At 38.8% G+C, this 20,704-nt stretch overlaps 1 protein-coding gene across 32 annotated transcripts in view; it reads left to right on the top strand.

Moving 5' to 3' along the window:
* The window catches only part of TENM3 (teneurin transmembrane protein 3), a 1,328,112-nt gene that overhangs the window by 1,280,408 nt on the left and 27,000 nt on the right, over positions 1 to 20,704 (top strand). For 30 of the 32 annotated variants that reach the window (XM_048302939.1, XM_048302936.1, XM_048302938.1 and 27 more), the window contains 5 exons: positions 3,274 to 3,523; positions 3,952 to 3,972; positions 9,150 to 9,382; positions 9,946 to 10,100; positions 10,948 to 11,822. In XM_048302939.1, the coding sequence (XP_048158896.1) occupies positions 3,274 to 3,523; positions 3,952 to 3,972; positions 9,150 to 9,382; positions 9,946 to 10,100; positions 10,948 to 11,822 (1,534 nt within the window). The remainder of the gene's footprint in view (positions 1 to 3,273; positions 3,524 to 3,951; positions 3,973 to 9,149; positions 9,383 to 9,945; positions 10,101 to 10,947; positions 11,823 to 20,704) is intronic. The other 2 variants (XM_048302944.1, XM_048302957.1) reach the window with 1 other exon arrangement.

Raw genomic sequence — 20,704 nt, 5'->3', positions numbered from 1 at the left:
GTGCGTTGACTCTGACTGGACACCAAAGCCACCCACTCACTCCGCAGCTGGACAGGGGAGAGAAAACAGACCAAAAGGCTCATGGGTTGAGATAAGGAAAGAGACAGCTCACTCAGCAGTCACTGTCATAGGCAAAACAGAATTGACTTAGGAAAATTAGTTTAATTTATCACCAGTCAAATCACAGTAGTGTGAAAACCAGATCTTAAAAGCAACTTCCCCCCACCCCTCCCTTCTTTCCAGGCTTTTTTATTGTCAAGTCTCCACCTTCTTCCTGCCAGTGGTGCAGGGACACAGGGAGTGGGGGCTGTGGTCAGTTCATCACACGCTGCCTCTGCCGCTCCTTCCTCCTCAGGGGAAGGACTCCTCACACTCTTCCCTGCTCCGGCATGGGCTCCCTCCCCACAGAACACAGTCTGTCTCCATGAACTTCTCCAACGTGAGTCCTTCCCGTGGGCTGCAGTTCTTCACAACTGCTCCAGTGTGGGTCTGCTCTGTGGGGTGCAGTATTTCAGGAACAGATGGCTCCAGTGTGAATCCCCTGTGGGGTCACGAGTCCTGGCAGCAAACCTGCTTCAGCATGGATTCCTCTCTCCATGTGTCCAGAGGCTCTGCCAAGAGCCTGCTCTAAAGTGAGCTTCCCACAGGGTCACAGCCTCCTCTGAGCATCCCCTTGCTCTGGTTTGGGTCCTCCAGGTGGATATGTGCTCCACCATGGACCCCCATGGGCTGCAGGGACACAGTTGCCTCGCCTTGGTCTTCTCCCATGGGCTGCAGGGGAATCTCACCTCTGGTACCTGCCACGCCTCTTCCCTCTCCTTCTGCAGACCTTGCTGTCTGCAGAGCTGTTGGTGGCTCATATTCTCACTCCTCTCTGGCTGCAATTTGCTGTAGCACAGTAACTTTGGCATCAAAGTATATTTGTCCAGCATGCTACTCAGCAACTGTTTGCAGAGTGCCATGCTAAGGAAACCTCAGCTCAACCCTGAACAGGAAGGAATTTGGAAAAACTTGGCTGGAAGCATGTAGGAAAGATGAAATAAGTAGTTACATGGGTTAAAGTAGCAGCTGGTAGCACTGGATTTTCATGCAACAGAGGAATCCTGAGTAATTATCAGGAAGATTGTCACTTCTGCAGTACCTGATGTCCCATGAAGGTCTCCCCTAGTACACAGGCTTATTATCTGTGACACGGTAGTAGACACCTAAAGCATTGCTTCTGACTGGTAAGGAAACAAGGTAACCAAATCAAGGGAAAAGGTGTCATTGTACCTAATTTAAAATTAAAAAAAAAACCAACCTGTGCAAATTATTGTAAAGTAATCCATCTAAAAATGTAAAGAAATATAATTATAAATATATATGTAAGATTGATTCTGTTCGCTAGGTAAATTGTTGGTGGCTTTGAATTATGTTTAAGAGTACATTTGACAAGTAATGACTTTTCAAAGTGTCATGTGTCTAATTGAATAAACCAAGTGGAGAGTTGTAATGACAAGGTGGATGAGATGCATAAATCTATTCAGAAGAGAGTGCAGACAGTGTTTGTACAGAAATCCAAACTACTGCAGTAAATAGTCTAATGTACATCTTTTAGTCTGTGATAACAGGAGAAATGTGAAGGACCAATTTTTCAAGGTAATGACAGAATAAATCAGGTGCAATAGCGCACTGTGCTGACTTCTAGAATTCCTCTGATGAAAATTGTAGAACTCAGCTATTTCTGGCAAAATTATAGTGCCATGATTGTCATAAATGATGTAATCATAGGAGAGGGGATTTCGTATACTGTTAATGCATTCTGGCTTTAACTATTCATGAAAAATACATTCTTCCTCTTTTGATTTAGATTACTTATTTAGATTACTTGCCATTAGGTTTCCATAAACCATTTTCATATTTTCCAATTTTATTCTGTATATTGGTTTTACATTTATAATCTTCTGCAGTTTATAACATTAAAAGCAGTGAAGACACCTCAAACATTTAAAGAGGAAAGAAAAGTATTTTTTCTCATACCTTTCAGTACAAATCGTGCACTTTGGGAGTGAGGAGGGAAAGAGAAATACATCTTAAATTTCTTCTAAACTTCTCAAAAGATTACTGTATCCCTCAGCTCCAAACTGCATGAAGCTCTGGGCATGCAATCAATAAAACCCAGATCTCTGCATAGGACAAAGAGACTTGTGGTTTACATAGATTATACCACGGAAAGACACATTGTGACTTATGAGTAGAACTGTAATAGCTGACCACGTGTAGAGGACACCTTAATGGATTCATCATGAGATTGAACAATGAGGGTCCTGGCAACACTTTAGCATACTTGGGTTTTTTTCCCCTGCAAGACTGAAGATTTAACATAAAGCATCCATTTTTCCTCTCAGATTTCCTACATAGGCTATAAAGAAGAAAAATACTGCTGGCACATTGCTTTGTCTTCACAAAATTATTGTTTCTTTCATGCCTCAAAGCAGAATTAAGTTTTAGAGGCAGGTTGGCCTGGCACCACATTTTTTTTGTTGTTTTGACATTTTTAATAACTGCCTATAACTGCAGACATGGTATGGAGGCAGACTTTGTTGCCAGTGGAACACTTTTGTTGTGAGCTGAGTAAAGAATCTTTTATAATGTAAAATTGAGGCAATCTACAACTTTTTGAAGTGGCTCTTTAATTAATATTTACAATTTGCAACAGTAATCCACTTCAGATTACATTTGACATAATACTCATAATTATTTATACTAGGACTTTAGGAATACAATTTTCAAATATATTCTTTTACTTTTTTTATAAAGCACATTAGAATTTCAGTCCTTTCTGGGCTATTTCAGAACTGTAAAGATGTAGGAACACAGACCTTCCTTTCATCCACATGCTTTACATTTCCTTCAACATGACAATTTTTATTCTGGATTATAACTAATGATTATAACTATAATGATTTTTAAATCATTAACATTTAAAAATAACAACTGAAAATATTTTGGGGTTTTAAGAGCTACAATATTTAGTGTTTCTATTAAATTTTGTGGACAAGATAATCTAATGTTTGCATGTTTATGACCTAAATATAACTATAGATGTTTTAATAAAATTGTTATTTTTAATGAGAAAAATAAGGTGGTGAAACAATTAAAATTCATTAAACTTACACTAACCAGCTAAAAGAATATTTAGAATACTTTTGCATCATTTTATGTATGTACATTCAGAGTTCTTACAAACATTATTGGGTTTGTGGTTTATTTTTTTTCTGTATTATCTGCCAGGAATCCTCTACAAGGGGAATGGTGAAAATCAATTTATATCCCAGCAACCCCCAGTTGTTAGCAGCATTATGGGCAATGGGAGACGACGCAGCATCTCCTGTCCAAGTTGTAATGGTCAAGCTGATGGTAATAAATTACTGGCTCCAGTTGCCTTAGCTTGTGGGATAGATGGCAGTCTGTACGTGGGGGATTTCAACTACGTTCGGCGGATATTCCCATCTGGAAATGTAACTAGTGTTCTGGAGCTAAGGTATGTTTTTTTCTCATGCTGGAATTTTGGAGTTATGAATTACTGTGGCAAATTAAAGTATTGAATAGATTTAGATTTCTTACGTCGTGTAAGTTTGAGTTTGTGAATGCTTTTGGGAACAAAAAAAAAGTTGAGTCAAAAGATTTTAAAACATTTGAAGAAGTATTTAAAACTAAAGAGAAAACATTTTACCTTCATAAAATATTTTAACTATGCTTATCTATATGTGAGATTTTAATCTACTCAAAGTAATAATTCTGCACATTTTAAGAGTTAATGTACTTGGTCAGCGTAAGTGGACATGGGACAATCATTCACCACTTCACTAATGATAGATGTAAATGTTGCCTTCTTCTCATCTTTTAACATCCTTTCTGAATGTTTGTCTAATAATGTTTTTCTGTTCTTTTTTACTTGCTCCCATCAAGAAATAAAGATTTTAGACATAGGTAAGCATTCCTTAAAGAAGATTTATATTTTTCTAACTGTTCTTCTTTCTTTTTTAACAAATGAATGCTTATAATGGAGAAGTCATTTCTGAGATGTATTACTAGAAAAGAGGAGTATTTTTCAAAAATAATGAGTTCATATGTTTTAGTTATGTCAGCTGTCAGGCTGTATCGTCCTTTCCGATGAGTTCCTCTTTTCTCATCACTCTCTGTCCACAGTCAGGCTTCTTGTTATGCTTGTGTGTGCCCTCCTTTGCTGTTCCCTCATCTCTGCTCACTCCTTGCTGGCAGCACTTTTGCTGATCCTATCAAAACTCACTCATTAATCAGATACACCAAATACTATGAGAATGGCATATGAAAATATCAAGGGAGTTCATTTCACTAGCCTTTTGATGTTGAATATTTTCAGGCTCTCATTTAAGAGATTTGTCCCTTTAAAGGTGAACTTCTTTTAATAATGGAATTTGAAATAACAATAACACAACTCCAGGAGGTAAGATTTTAAAATACACCAAGACTCACAAGATTGGTCATATAAACAAGAGTAATCAGAGGATTGTAGCACAACATTCATCCATCCTGGCATCGCTATAATAATGACAAGAACAGAAGAGAAGGTGGATGCTTAGAATTTCTTTGCCACAGCAGCTGGTGCTGATAAGGAGAAAAAAAACAGTCATGCTAAAATCTCGTTGGAGACATGAAACCCTGCAAACCTTAGTGGAAGAACTGCTAAGTATACAGTTTAGCAGGTCCACTGGTCCCTTTCTCTCCTTTTTGCTGCCCATCATTTTCCTTCCTTGTTTTTAAACAATCCCAGAGTCACATCTCTGTTGTCCTTGTTTTTTAAATTCACTTTTCTTTGGACATACTTTTGTGTGAGGAAGGGTTTTATGTTTTCAAAAGTATGTTTCAGATATGTTAGGCAAAAAATTCCATGAATAAATAAGGTGCTTGCATCAGTGCTAATGATCAGAATTGGTTTTATGGGTTTCTTTCCAGGGATGACTCAGAGGCAGTCTCTTCTGTTTGGTGGGTTTAGGGTTTCACTATTGCAATTAGTTTGTATTCGCTCCACAACTCGTAAAAGAATTATATCCCTTGTGCTATCACAAAGTTGTGATTGCAACTAGATAGGACATTGTCTTGGCAAATATATAGAATGTGGAATAATACTTAAAATGGGGATGTGGAATGTACAAATGGGATTAAAGAGTGGATGCATATTGAGGTCTGTTTTGCTGTGATTTAATAGCACCACCCTCTCCTGCCTCTGGCAGAACTGTGGTCACAGCCTCAACTGCAGCGTTTCAGAAACTGGATCCCTGTGTGTAAGAAAAGTTGGTGAGGGAGAATACTGAAGCTTTTCTGCTTTATTCATGCCTAAACATGCAGAAGCTCCAGGTAGCAAAATTGCAATCATACTACACAAATTAGTGTAACAGCATGGGCCCATACAGCAGCTGTGAAGGACTCTGGAGAACTGGCTCTGCAGGAGCAGTTGAGGAGCCAGTAGGCAGGAGGTGTGGAGCCCACTGTGCAGCCCGACACGATTTATTACAAAGTCTGAGTTTTCTCTCGCATCATACAACATTTTCCTGGTGTCCACTCTCAGCCTTGGAGGTTTGCTGATGAGAGACTTCCTAAGCCAAGAGTGGGATCTTTATGGTTAATATCCCCTGGCAGCTTTTTGTTCTATTAATTTAGCTGCCTTTTATTTAAGATGTGTAAACTTTTAGGATCCACCAAATCCTCTTGCCATGGGCTCTCCAGCTAAGGACACACTGTGAGACCAAATATCTTCTTTTGTCTGCGTAAATTCGTGCAGGGTCCTGTGAAATGCTACAGAGGGAAGCACATCTGTCTGGCCTGTAAGAGGAGAAGGGAGCAAATGTCCAGTTTCACTGGCAAGCCTTTCAGACTGCTGAGGATATTTCTACTTAAACTGCAGTTTGGCAAACAGCCCTCAACAGACCACTTTGCATTACATAATTGCTATGTATTAGAAGAAAATGCACTAAAATATGCATTCCCCAAGTAAAGCTACTGAATGAGGCTAAATACTAGTTCAGATCTGTTACCTATTCAAGAATTCACCTTTCCTGGCCTATAAACACAGTGCTTCAGCACAGAGTGTGATGTGTCTCCTACCTCAAGAAGCCTGTACACTATTTTAGAGAGAGAATGCAAATTAAATTTCTCCTCTCATGTACCAGTGACCTCACATTTCTTCAATCTCAAAGCTGAAATGATGTCTTTATACACTGCTGCCTGTGGGTGATTAATGCTGATAGGCATTCATGGAGGAAGTCATTTTTAGAAGGACTTTGAAGACAGGGAGGTAATTTGTAGGCTGTGGCACTATCCCAAGTCTGTAGAGAGCCAGAAAAAAAAGTTTAGCAAAACATAAAAACAGCTTTGAGGAGATATATGGTTTAGAGGGCACATAGTGAAGGCAAGAGAGACAGGGACTGAAACAGGAGGAGTATTTTCAAAAAAACCTGTACATGGAGAGCAGTGCAGGTGATCTGACAGCTGAAGAATTAAAAGATTGGCCTAAGCAAGATAAAAGCAAAGGGAAATAGATTGTTACAGCTCCGTGCACATGTGTACACGCTTTAAATTCAAAGGACTTATTATTATTTGGCATAGACAGAACAAGTTAATTTTTAGTCATTTGTCTTTACAGGAGCCAGTGCTGGTACGTAACTCCATGTTTTGCAGGCTACTGACAGTGATTAGGCAATACTGAATGAGTCAATAAGTCACAGGCTGGGGATTTCATTTCTTTGCATTTGTTGTTTTGGTAGAAGCTTAATTCCATTTCAGGCTACAATGAAATAGCATAAACTCTGGAGCTTTCCAGCTGCTGGCTGCTTATCCCTGTACAATTTTTGAGATCTGCATAGTGCTCATGGATGTTTTCTGGCTAGAAAACAAATGTAGTTTTCACTTGACAGTTACTCAGTTCCTCAAATTGTGCCTTTCTCCCATAAATTATTGGGGGTTTCTATTGGCTAAAGCCACCGCAGCTATTTAACCTTCACCTGAAAAGAAATGCTGAGGTTAAGCCTGTAGTATCAGCTCAGAAAGGAGCCATTAGATATCAAAATAAGGCAAGTTGGAGAGTTTCTATTGATTCATTAGCAAAATTCTATGCACTCCCAAACTTGGGGGGATTTTTTAATAAAAGGAGAAAATACATTTAAATTATCAGGTGTATTTTTTTGGTTTGATAAGGATCCATAGCTTACCATGAGAATTCATCCCAATTTCTTTTTTGTGAGAATTAATTAGAACATACATTTTCATATTTATGAAGAAAAGAGCTTTAAAACTTTTTAGAAATAAATAATTGTGTTAGGCATAAATTACTTACTTTTTGATTTGATGACTTCTTATTCCAATGGCTGAAAAATATGATTGAGGCAGTGTTAGATGGGTTGAAGAGAGGTACTTTAATTTAGATTTCAGTAGTATAAGAAAGAACGTTATTTTAAATTACAATGAAATAAAATTTAATTGCACATTTCACATCTTGCAATGTGTTTATATTTGAAGTGTCTGCAAAGTTTCTTAAAGACCAAAGTAATCATGTAAATGGGTATAATTTAATTTGCAGTCTGTGGAGGTATAAATAATTCGTACACTACATAGTGATCATATTAAATGATCGCTGCATAAATTAAGGATTTGAAAATACCTTCCAACTACTTAGCACATTGGCAATAATAGATTTGTAACAGACAGAAATTTAAAGTAAGCCTACATTTGATTGTTTTCAGACATGCTGTACAACAGTGCAGTAGCAGAGCTTTTTAAGATGTGCTAATCACTGCATATTTGATTTCACTAGTCTGTTTCACTTGGTTTCATTCGTTCTGGACCAACATGTTAAAAGTCTTAAAACCAAATAAAATCCTATTTATGCAACACATTTTTTTTCTGTGTTTTTGTAACTGGATAGCTATAAAAATCTGTTCCTGCTAAAAGACATAATTTGTTCACAAGTTGTTCCTGTTGGTCTCTTGTTGCATTTTCCAAGTGGCAGTACATAAAAATGTGTTACATTAGCACAGTTATGTATTTACAAAACGTGAAGTATAGCATTCTGTGAACAGATGTTTGGCTACCACCAGACTGGTAGATCTGTTTAAGCAGTGCTTTTGCAAACATCAGAAGTGACTGTTCTGACACTCTGCTTCAGTCCATGAGGCGAGCATCTGAAATTACCTCATGTATTTACATGACCTTATTTCAGCTCTTCATGCCATAAATTAGGTCAGGAATCCCAACTGCAGTGGGTTAAGTTTCTACATCATAATATATCAACACAAAAGGTAATCTCCAGGGCTGTTTTTTTTACCAGCAGGGAAGAAAAGACAGTAATTCTCAATTATGTGGCACCAGTGGAGAGGCAAAATGTATGTTTCTGGGAAAATGGTTAGCAATATATATTTTCACTGTAATAAAGACTGTGCTGGCATAGTTAGCGGTTTTGTGCCAATGTGTACAGTTATTTGAAATATGACTCTGACTTATGAAGAATGAAAAAGCTTTTCTTGGTCTCTGGTGGAAGAGATGACATTTCCTAATGTGTTAAATCATGCGTATCACACATTTGAAAGCAGTGGATTAAACAAATACTTATGAATTATGTCTTATCTCTTGCCTGTGAACTCATCATTCAAGCTCTGCCTTATCTGTTTATGAATTAACCCCAGCAGCCTTATATAAATTATAATAAAACAGATAGGATAATAGCAACAAAGTGTAAGTGAGGGCTGGGCTCCTGCTGCAAAATTTGGGACAATATCAAGGTTCCCAGAACTCTTGGAAGGTTTTAAACTCCAGTATTTTGATTTGGCCTATCAGAGAGACATTTGCAGTCTCTAATGACACAGCATTCAACTGGCCTGAGAGCATCAAAGGCAAAATGGACCTTCTTTCCCCACAGGATTAATCTAGATTAGGCTGGCTGTGACACAGATGAGAAATGTGGACCAAAACCATCTTGGGGCCATGACCTGTCCTACCTATGCATGGAGCATCACCATTGACTTTAACTCTTTCTGCATTACTGCACACTGCATAGGAACTAAACCATTCTCTCCTTGATCCAATGTTAGGTGCAATTAACTAGAGCATATGCAATGTGTAATTCCATCTTACAGCAACAACCCAGCTCACAGATACTACCTCGCAACTGACCCCGTGACAGGAGATTTGTATGTTTCCGACACGAACACACGCAGGATTTATCGGCCCAAGTCGCTCACTGGTGCAAAAGACCTGACCAAAAATGCTGAGGTAATAGGAGGAACAGGGGAGCAGTGCCTGCCGTTCGATGAGGCAAGGTGTGGTGATGGAGGCAAGGCTGTGGAGGCAACTCTCATGAGCCCTAAAGGTAAAAAGAGTTCTACCCCTCTGTACCTTTCAAAATAATACAAAAGTTCAGAGCTGGGGGCATGATCGTGTTTAATTACTGAATTCAATAGTTGGCTCAAAAATTGGGGATTTGAGTGATTTTTTCCAAGTAGAAAATCTATCGAGGAAGAGAACTACAGGGGACTGATCTTTTTGAAATCAATTAGGGTTGATTTTTTAGGAAGTATTTGGCTTGAGTGGTTATTGAGCGTTTTTAAATGCTCATTTAGATTATGTGTTTGGCAGGCAGCAGTGAAGATCTAAAATGAGCATTGCTTTTGGTTCCACTTATCCCATGTTTAAGGTTAACTTAAAAGCTAGTCCCTTCCCAACACACAAAAGCAAATGAACAGTAAATGCAATCAACAGTAGTAGATTTCATGATGAATATTGGTTTGTTATACAAGATACATTAACAAGCTGTATTACTACCTACTGCCTGCAATTTCCACTAGATACATGCTACCTATACCCTTAGTTATGGATAATATATTCACTGCTAGTACAGCAAAAAACCCTTAATTTTTATTTGCTTCACTGAAGGAATAGCAATAGACAAGAATGGGTTAATCTACTTTGTTGATGGGACCATGATCAGAAAAGTGGATCAGAATGGAATAATATCAACTTTGCTTGGCTCCAACGACCTCACCTCAGCACGACCTCTAACCTGTGATACCAGCATGCACATCAGCCAGGTACTTTTCAGTTGCTGCTAATTTGGAAAGCTGAGCTGGGGATAGAAATTGAAATGCAGCTTTCGTGCCCCTTAAAATAAAACTGGGTGGAGTGCGTGATGGACATTTAACAGCAGGTTTGGGGGAGAAAGCAACCTGTTCCAAGGGTGTGAATTGCACTGTATTCTCTTAGCTATAAATGCTGCTGTTTTCAATTATTCTGCCCATAAAGTTCAGTTTGGTTTAGGACAGCAAAACTATCAGCAGGATACATTAAGCCTGGTAGTAAATACTGGGAGAATGGCATATCTGTTAGAACTATCTTGGCACGTTGATGTTTTCTGAATTGCTGACATCCTTAGCCTACTAGAGTGAATGAAAGGATTTACACAGAACCCTTGTATTTTTCTATTTGTCTTAAAAAGCTTGTGTAGGTAAGAAGGGACATGTCAGTAGTGGAGTGTTCAAAAAATGGAGTACAGTGTTTCATGATCTGGGAGGTAGTATGTTATTTTTGCTGCTACAAGAATAAAAGATTAATACTGTTGACAAGGATTTAGACATTGTCTCTGTAGTTATTTATGCATTTGTGATACAGAAAAGTATTGCATTTATTGGAGGGGAAACTCAGCCTGTATTACAGTTTCAATGCAACTGGTTTTCTTTTCAATAAAATGGATGCCGAATATTGCTCCCCCTTCCTCCCTGAAAAGCTTTAGTTTGCTGCTTGTATTCAAGCAAGTTCTTCAGTCATGATTGCTTACAGCAGATGGAAAATATCCTTACAGCATTGTCCAAAACTGAAGGTTAATTAATTCATTTAATCTTCACTGGTTAACTGTTTAACAAAACACTTCTCTTTGTTTAGGTTCGCCTGGAATGGCCTACAGACTTAGCTATCAACCCAATGGATAACTCCATTTATGTTTTGGATAACAATGTGGTTCTGCAGATCACTGAAAACCGTCAGGTTCGCATTGCTGCAGGGAGGCCGATGCACTGCCAGGTTCCGGGGGTGGAGTACACGGTGGGCAAACACGCTGTCCAGACCACGCTGGAGTCAGCCACTGCCATCGCCGTGTCCTACAGTGGGGTACTTTACATTACAGAAACTGATGAAAAGAAGATTAATAGGATAAGACAAGTCACAACTGATGGAGAGATCTCTTTAGTTGCTGGAATACCCTCAGAGTGTGATTGCAAAAATGATGTTAACTGTGACTGTTACCAAAATGGAGATGGCTATGCTAAAGATGCCAAACTTAATGCTCCTTCCTCCTTAGCTGTGTCTCCAGATGGCACCCTGTATATTGCTGATCTGGGAAACATTAGGATACGGGCTGTGTCAAAGAACAAACCCTTAATGAATTCAATGAACTTCTATGAAGTTGCTTCTCCAACTGACCAAGAGCTTTATATCTTTGATGTCAACGGTACTCACCAGTACACTGTGAGTTTAGTCACCGGAGACTACCTGTACAATTTTAGCTACAGTAATGACAATGATATTACTGCGGTAACGGACAGCAATGGGAATACTCTTCGGATCAGGCGGGATCCCAACCGGATGCCAGTAAGAGTGGTCTCTCCGGATAACCAAGTCATCTGGCTGACCATAGGCACTAATGGATGTTTGAAAAGCATGACTGCACAAGGGCAGGAGCTGGTCTTATTTACCTACCACGGCAACAGTGGACTTCTGGCAACTAAAAGTGATGAGACTGGATGGACCACTTTTTTTGAGTAAGTACATAAAATAAAGTCAGATGCCTTATAGTTTTATTGAGTTCTACAGGACCATTTGAAATATTTCTCGATGAAGTAACTGTAAAGTTGACCCTTGATAACAAAAAGCACAGAAAGATACTTTTAATTTCCCATGCTGTCTTCCTCTGTCTGACTTGTCTGACTTCTTCTGAACACTAGGTCTGAATAATTTTGAATTCATTATTTTGAACTTCAGTTTTATATATTGAAATAATAGTGAGACAACATTTCACTCTTGTCAAGAAATTTGTAACTCAGACAAGCGTGGTTTTGTAGATTTGCATCAAAAACTAGATTTTCATCCCACTTGCTCATTAGATTGACATTGTTCTGCTGCAAATACTGACAAGAAATCTGTCTTCACTGCTCAATTTTTTCTTTTTTTTTCTTTTTTTTTTTTTTAAGTAAAAGCATTTCTGCATGGTCTTTTACCCAAAAATAACATCTGGGTGGGTAGTAAAAGGTTGTGTTTCACTGAGTGGCAAGTATGCAGGAAGGATCTCCTGGACAGCACAGCAGGATTTCACACAGGTGGACCCAGCTGGAGGAAGCTGAGAAAAGAAATGTGGGCCATGGGGGGAAGTGTCGTTCCTGTAGGAATAAACTGAAAACACAGAAACCACCAGCACCATGTCGTTTACAGGTGCAAGCACAACAGCAAGAGGTATTACTGAAACAGTAGGACTTGTAATTTTACTAACCTCAGAAAAAATCTTTTCAGTGAATTGCTTTAGCCTGTGTTACACTTATTAAGTCATCAATGCCTGTTCATAACAGACAGATTAGCAAAGCGATTTACAGAATCCTCAAGTATATTGACTAAAGGAAGATCATGACAATTTATAGATAAACTAGTAGAACCAGAGAATTGACATACAGGTTTTATAGGCAACATCATCTCCAAATCATCTGAAATGCCAACTGATATGCTATGCAAAACATACCAAAAATGCAGCTTAAAACAGAAACCATTATTTCAAAAAAGATCAATGTAGAATGAACACAGGGGTTTTTTCAGTTGTCTCTGCCAGCCGGAAAAATATGTGTATTTTTAACTCACATTTTAACTTTCATCACATGAAAGACATGATGAGGTTGGGTAAACAGGTGTCTATGAAGGAGTGGAAGATACAGTGTTAGTATGATAAGTAAAACTGTTAAGAGGGCCTCTAGCTGAGCTATTCGAGTTTACAAAGGGCATCATGAAAATCCAGTAAGTCCCTGTTCTTTTTTTTCCCCCTCTTCTTTTCTCGTATCTTTATGATGAAATGCAGTAGCAACTGCTGCCAAGGTCAGGGCCTAAAAAAAAGCTTTCCATTTAACACACATGATAAAGAAAATAAAGTGCCAGTGTCAGGCAGTGGCAGCAAAGCCAAACATCTGTGTTCTGAGATAACTTCATATTTCTGTCAGTGTACATTTGGCTGAGGCAGTGTGCAGGAGGACTCTGAGCACCTGTATATACTCTCCAGCCTTTACAGATGCCCATCAGAGACACAAGAGCAGCAGGTGCTGCTTCACTGCATATTGTGTCCTGAAGTGGAGACAGGGCTAGAAATGCTGATCCCTAACAAAGACAGCAGGTGGGATGGTACTGCTGCCAGTTTTAAGGTATTCTTACAATAATCTGTAAATTGGCAGGGCTTTGGTAGCGGGCACCTTCCCAAAGTATTAGCACACATCTGTAACATTTAATTGTGCTTTGGTGCATCCGCTGTGTATCTTTTTAGGTCCTGCCAAGAGGACACAGAAGCACAGCAAGGGTACACAGAGAAATGAAAAAGTGTTCAGTTGGGAGGGCAAATGTTCTCTTTCTCATGAGTTAGCCCTGTCCTGTATGCTGAGAGACCAGAGCACAGCTTCAGGTGGGCTAGGAATAGCCATCCCTTTCCACAGAGAGTAAATTCAGTGTTTAACTGTGACAAACAGAGCCACTTGTTTCCAATAGGCAAGTTGGGCAAGACAGTCAGTTTGGGGGACAGTGAAGGCCCGTACAGAAATTAAGGCATCTGCTGGGTACAGCAGGCACTCTAAACCATGCTGGCATCCATACTGGCTAATTGAGGACCTGGAGTTTTAATCAGGGCAGTAATTTCCCACCATGTTGTCTGTAGTTTTTGTGTAGCCTACTGTGGTGTACCACAGTAGCTAGTGGCTCCTGAATGTATCTTAATGGCGTGTGCATGATCGCAAAGAAGTGGATATTATATTCACTGTTCAGTGGGTGATAGGTCTATATTTTTCATCATAGGGAGAATTGAGGGTACTGTGTGTCATGAAGTACATAGCTATTTCCTGAGACTGTAAATAGCCATCTTTCACACCTGATCTGCTCTCATGCAGACTTTCTGGTCTGAGTTAGGGTATGTCCAGCTGGCTTACAGAAAACCCAAAGGGCAGGCTATTCCCCTCAGTAAGTATTAGTACTATTTCCAAGCTGCTGCTTATGCACTTCCTAAACAATTACCTCCGACCAATGTCTCGTTAGAATTCCCAAGCTGAAGTAATTATGGAAAAAGCTAGGCAATTTCACTCTCCCCAAATTTGCAAGTGTATGAGGCTTTTGCAGAAGCAAAGATATTTATCTCCTCCCTGTAGCCATGGTGAAGCAGTAATCTGTTTAATTGCAACAAGGAAGATTCAGATTAGACTAAATTTAGAGGAACTTCACGGTGAAGATTTTGGAGCCCTGGAGCAGACAACAATGATAGTGACCCCTTGCCGTTCATAGACTGTCTTTAAAAACAGATCAGACATCTTTCAGGGCCAATGCAGGAAGAACAGATCCTGCCCTGGGGTAGAGGTTGGACTGCGTGACCTCTCAAGGTCCCTTACAGTAATGTTTTCTATGATGCTTTGTACAAGTAAATACCAAAAATAAAACATTGTACTGGTTATGTAAAGCTACATGGAATAAGGGGGGGAGGGGAGAAGGCACTGTGTTTTTCTTGCCAAAACAGCGTTCTTAAAAACATCCATCAGTCATCATAGCTGCTTGCTTCTTTTGAACATAAAATCCCTATGCACCAAATCTATATCTGTATATTTCCCTTTTGAAGAAAAAAATAGTTGTGAACACAACTCTTTTGCCATTTTTTATTCAAAGATCAAGTATTATTGTGACTTTTTGGTGCTGATGATTTGTAACATTAAATCTGATGACACTGGGTTTTGAGAGGTTTCTGCTACTATTGCCAAATAGATGGAAACCATGAATTATCATAGAAGAGTTTGTGTGGGGGTGACATGATGTACAAGTGTGTATCTCTGTCAGCTTCTGCATATCCATGTTTGTAGGTGGTATGGGCTAAAACCTTTTCAGGTGAAGTGTTTTCTGTTGAAAAAAATGAAGCCTTGTTAAAATGGAAAGGTTTCCCTCAAACATCAAGTGAGGAATAAGAAATTATGAAAAGAAATCATTCTGACTTCCTTGTTCTATTTTAGCTATAGCAAAATATTTCAACTTCATTTCTGGATGCTTTTTTTTTTAATATCACAGTTTATTTATGTATTTTATTATACTCTATTATTCAAATTCACAAAATATTTTGAGAAAAGGATAGAACTTATATTCTGTGGTAAATTTAGACTTTTTTTCCCCACTCACAGTTAAAACTGTTCAACTGTTTGAATGTCCAATGGACTAGAAGTGCCTTTTTGCCAACTAGCTTTGAGTATCACTGGGTTGTTTCACCTTTTGGTTGTCACACATCTGTTTAAATGGCTGAAGATACATGGAGGAAAAATACTGTGGGTTTAGTAATAAAAAGTTCAGCCTTTGGAGCAACTCATGAACAGCTTTTTTTAACTATTCTCCTGTGCCAATCTGGTTGTATAAGTGGAGCATGGATCCAAAGAACTTATATAATTTCAGCTGAGTTCTCAGTGGTTTGAGAGCAGGTTTATGAAAATGATTCAATCTTTCTTTTTTCCTTTTTCAGAACTTTTCAGTGCAAATGGGAAATATTTGCAAAAACACTGCATCCCAAAAATTGGCAATCACTGCTCTGGCACATACTAAACCATTTGGTCTTGTTTCTTTTCGTGGCTTTTTTCCACAGTTTAAATCACACTAATATCAGATCCAAAAGAAATTTACTTTTTTATTTATTTTAGCCTGGACACTAATTAATCTATAGTTTATTTTATTTAGTCTCCTCTTTCCCTGAAGAAGGAAAGGACTAATACACAAGAAATATTTTTTTACATTCTTTTTGGTTTTTACAGTGAAATTGTATGTACTAGTTTGAATTACTTAGGATATCATATAATCTGTTTTCTTTGTTTACAGACCTCAGGGATTTTTAGTGTTTTTATGACAAAATGGATTTATAAATTTATATTTTTTCAAGGGTTATAGTGTGCTGATCAAAACTGACACCTTATATTTCAAGAATGTATACGTTTGTAAAGCACTGTTACTCAAATTCATAGTAACTGTTACCTGTTTACAAAAGTCCAAAAACTTACTGAATAAAAATGGTATTAACAGAGCATTTACAAAAATGATTGAAAATGCATGCATACTAAAAAACCAATGGAGCCATATGAAGATAAAAGTTGCCCAGATTATGTTTTATAATGAAATTATAATATTAAACAAGGTATAAAAGTAATCAGCCTAATCAAATTCTCTTACAAAATTGCGAGATATCTGAGCTGGAAAATATTAAATATAACTGCATATTATATATGCATAATATGAACATTTAAATCGATAAATCTTACAAGTTAAACTAATTATCTGCATATTAGCATTTTGGAAGTGACACTTCCTAGCTAGCCTATATGACATTATTTCTGTGCAGCAGTTTCCATTCTGAGTTTACATACAGATAGCTATGCCAAGTGCACAAAAAGAGCATTTTCTCTGGACCTAAGTCTTTGAAGTATCAGAAGCAAAAACCTAAAAAGCCTTGCAGGTGCCCCTGTGTAATCGGCCAGCCCCCAGGCTGCAAGCCCGGGTCTCCATGAAAGCCCTGGCATTCCAGCAGTTGCCAGCCAGGCAGCTGTGCCAGCCTGTGGCTGCTCTGTGCTCCTTAGGTAGCTTGAGGAACTGGCAGAGGCTGCTGTGCGAGGGACAATCCCTCCAGGACCAGCAGCCAGCAGCCTTGGCTGCCCAGGCAGAGCTGCTGGGGCAGAGCTGCAGTCCGTGTGCGCTGGGAGCACTCGGCACCGTGCCCATCCCTCACGGGCACGGAGTCCTGCCCGACAGCTGCTTTGGAAAAAATCGTGCTCAGCCCGGTGTTGGGCATCTGGGCTCTGTCCCTCTGCTGTCACAGCCCAGGTGCTTCTGCAGGCTCCTCTGTAAAAAGACAGCTGTTCCTTCACCACACAAGCTCTCCTGGAAGGTTCAGGCTGCATGTGCTCTCCTTAGACATTAAGTAATCCCAGTAGCCACTGTTCCTTATCTCTTTTCAGCTTTCTCTCATTTTTCTTCCTCTTCTCTTAGAAGCAGTATCAGCAGCCAGAGGTCTGATCCAGACTAAGATGGCTCCTCCTCTCTGGAAATCCACTGCCTTTCTTCCATGACTCTATTTTGCTCTCCAGACCGCCTGTTATGTTTCCTTACTTTATTACCTTGTATCTTGCTACTTCCCACATCTCCCATTATTTCCCTAAGGTGTGTTTGAGTTCCCTGCTTTTTCCTTTCCCAGCGGTGAATTTCTTCACAATCCCCTCTCGTATCTCTTGACAGTCCATCCAATGTTTCCTCTGATACTTCATGCTCTGAACTCATCCGTCTTCTCCTTCCCCTCCTCTCTCCCACTCAAGTCCTTGTCTTCAAGGCAATGCAACAGGAAGCACAGAGAGTGACATTAGCAGGCACAGCTCTTACAAGTTTACTTTGCTCCCACAGTTAAATTAACGAGTTTTCCAGCTATTCTGGAAAGGTGGTGAAATCATGCAGAATGTGAAATCCTTACAGTAATTTATGGACTCTGGAGAATTGCTAGCAAAAAATCTATTTTCACTGTGTGCTGCAGAGTTTGCATATTATGCTTTTATTTGCAATGCATTCAGTGCTGTGGTTTCCCTAAAACTCTGTGATACAGAGTCAGCTATTGCCTCTGGCTTGGACTTGTTTAGTTTCCCCAAGTACCAGGCACATCATCTGTAACTGTCAACAGCTGGCAACAGAGAATAGATTATGTTTTGCAGTTTTTCTTCTGCTTCATCTTAATACATTGCTTGTGGAGTCTGACTTGGAAATACTGAGATTTGGCTATGGAAAATTTTATGGAACTTATGCTGAAAAGCAAGTATTTAATTTGATCAGAGGAAAATTATACCCTAATAGTAGTGCCAATTCACTTGCACTTTTACTGTATATTAAGAGGTTCAAAATCCAGTTTTCATAATTAATATTTCTGTACCGTTTCCTGTAACATTTTCCTGTAACATTTGTGTTTCTATTTCTGCTGATTTTTCTATCCCATTTTATGTTTCAGTAGTATGAATATCTAAAAATGCCTAGTCTTCTTTTTTTTTGCAGTTTTTTTTCATTCTAATTTGATTCTAGTTTCTTACTAATACCGTAACTTTATACAAAATTGTAATCTGGATTTTTTTATCACTACTAAACAACATTATCTGAGTGTTCTTGGTATCATAGTGCTTTTTAGGTATTTTTATCCTTTTACTATCAACAACCTTTGGTGCCTTCTGCTTTTACTGCCACTGCTTCTTGCTGCATCGGTATAAAATGTAGTGGCTATAAAATAATTACCCATATTCATTCAAGCACTTTTGTTTAGCCAGTTGTCATGTTCTTGCATTGACTTTTGTGGAATCATATGAGCCTTTGATTGCAAACTGTGATTTACAAGTGCAGTGTCTTTAACCTTCCCATGCTATATATACTCAAGCAACAAAAGACATATTCTCTTCATTCTTAATTGTTTCTGAACTATCTTTTTGGGAATATTTTTGAGATATCCAGTCCTTGCATAAGTGCTTCTGTATCCACTTTGCCTGGCACAACACAGCATGCTATACATACATTTCTCTCTTAAAGCATATTTGCTTCTTCTCCTCTCAACATGACACAAATTGAAGATCTAGTAGCCATAACCCTCTCTCACATCTTCGTGTAGACCCATGGAAGCAAGGCTGGCCAAAAGGCAATTAAAACTCTTCCTCTCTATTCAAACAACCTAAGTAGACCCCCTACCCAAAGAGGACTTGTAGGGAAAAATATCAAGCTGACATATTTAATTTGGGGTTTTTTTAACTTTGCACTGAGTACATCAACACTACACAAGTATGTAACCCTGTTTCATGCAACATGCAGTTTCTGAGAGGAACTTCGTGAAGGCTGTGCTTGGTGACAGGACTTACCATGTTTCTTCTTAAGATAAATCATTCAATACATTTTTAAAATTTCTATCTTCAACTTTAAAGAAGAGAGGTTATGTCTCACACTTTTCTAAACTGGAACTGTAACTCAGCTTTACAGTAGATATCATACTACATGTTATCTTATTTAGTCTTGTAAGACTTGTGCTAACATTGGAGCACAAATTTGCTGTTTCAAACTCACCCTGCTTAATAAAAAAGCAGCCATGTTAAAAATAATCCATTAATATATAACATTAGATACCAATGTGAAATTTTTTAGAGAACTGCAGTGTGTCCTGTAATTGCCCTGATAGCAGTAGTATGTCTCATCTAGTAGACATTTACCCATTTCTTATTCTTCAATGTTACTGTTTCTTCTCCTAAGTAATAAAAGCAGACCTGAGAAGCCATTGAATAGGTAAGCTCATCCTCCTTCACACTCACTTCACAGGGAACCTGGTGTGGTGAGGGTGGAAAGACAACTCAGGATCCCATGTGAAAAGGCTATTCTCTGCTTTCAGTCATGCTGTATTCAAACATATTTTCAAGCCCCATCAAGAGATTTGGTCTTCCTTGACGTCCCCAGTGAGACCAGACTGATCAGCTCTCTAGGAAGCCTACAAGGCACATGCAGTTTAAAGTCTTACCTTTGGAGTCCCCTCCAAAGAAGAGAAAGTTACTTCTGAAGCCTGCATTGATTGGGTGTGACTTGTGCTCCGAAGGAAAAAGGTTGTTACTCTAAATTAACCACAGAACCTGAATCTAGCAATTATTGCTTACTGCCTTGGTATTCTGCTGTCCTAAAAGAAAAAAAAATACATGCATATAATTTTGTTTTCCTGTTACTAAATTTGCTTTTCAAACATAATGTAATTTAATAAGTTGATTTGTCCACTTTTTGTGACCCTGTAAAAACAGCTTCATGGAGTTTTTACCTTTCAAGATAAAAATAAAATTAAATTAAATCCCCACACTACCACCAAATAGGAATTAAGGGGGAAAAAGTAACATTACAGCTTATTCTGTGAGCAAAATCTCTGGCCAAACAGACCAGCCTTATGTCCTTTTTTCACTAAAGGCCTGTACGCTCAGCTCTGACAGTGTAAGCAGACCTTACAGCAAGGAACAATCTGTCACACAAAGTATATATACACCAACATTTCTTTTATTTAAAAGGCCATACTCTGGTATTTATATCAACAAGACACACGGTTTATTTGTGCAATAATAGATGAGCTAAGAAGTTGGGGAAGGTGACACACAGGCAAGGCAGCAGCCCTGAGGAGCCCTGAGGTTAAAGACACTGTGCGCGGGAAGCTGCCCACTGGCACACCCTGGCAATCCAGAATCCCTCCTATGTGCACCCCACAGGGCTCATGGGCAGTGAATTCCCATTACAGGGAAGTTGAAAAGTGAGGGATGAGTGTTGAGGTCTTGTAGATGTCAGCCTAGCTACTGTAATTTTGTCTCATCTTCATAAGAACAAGCCCCCTTGAATTGCTCCTGAATTGGCTGCA

Source organism: Corvus hawaiiensis, chromosome 5, assembly GCF_020740725.1.
Source record: "Corvus hawaiiensis isolate bCorHaw1 chromosome 5, bCorHaw1.pri.cur, whole genome shotgun sequence".
In the NCBI taxonomy this organism is placed as follows: domain Eukaryota; kingdom Metazoa; phylum Chordata; class Aves; order Passeriformes; family Corvidae; genus Corvus; species Corvus hawaiiensis.
Note: the sequence above shows the minus strand (reverse complement) of the source record. Positions and strands in the feature narration are given on the sequence as shown.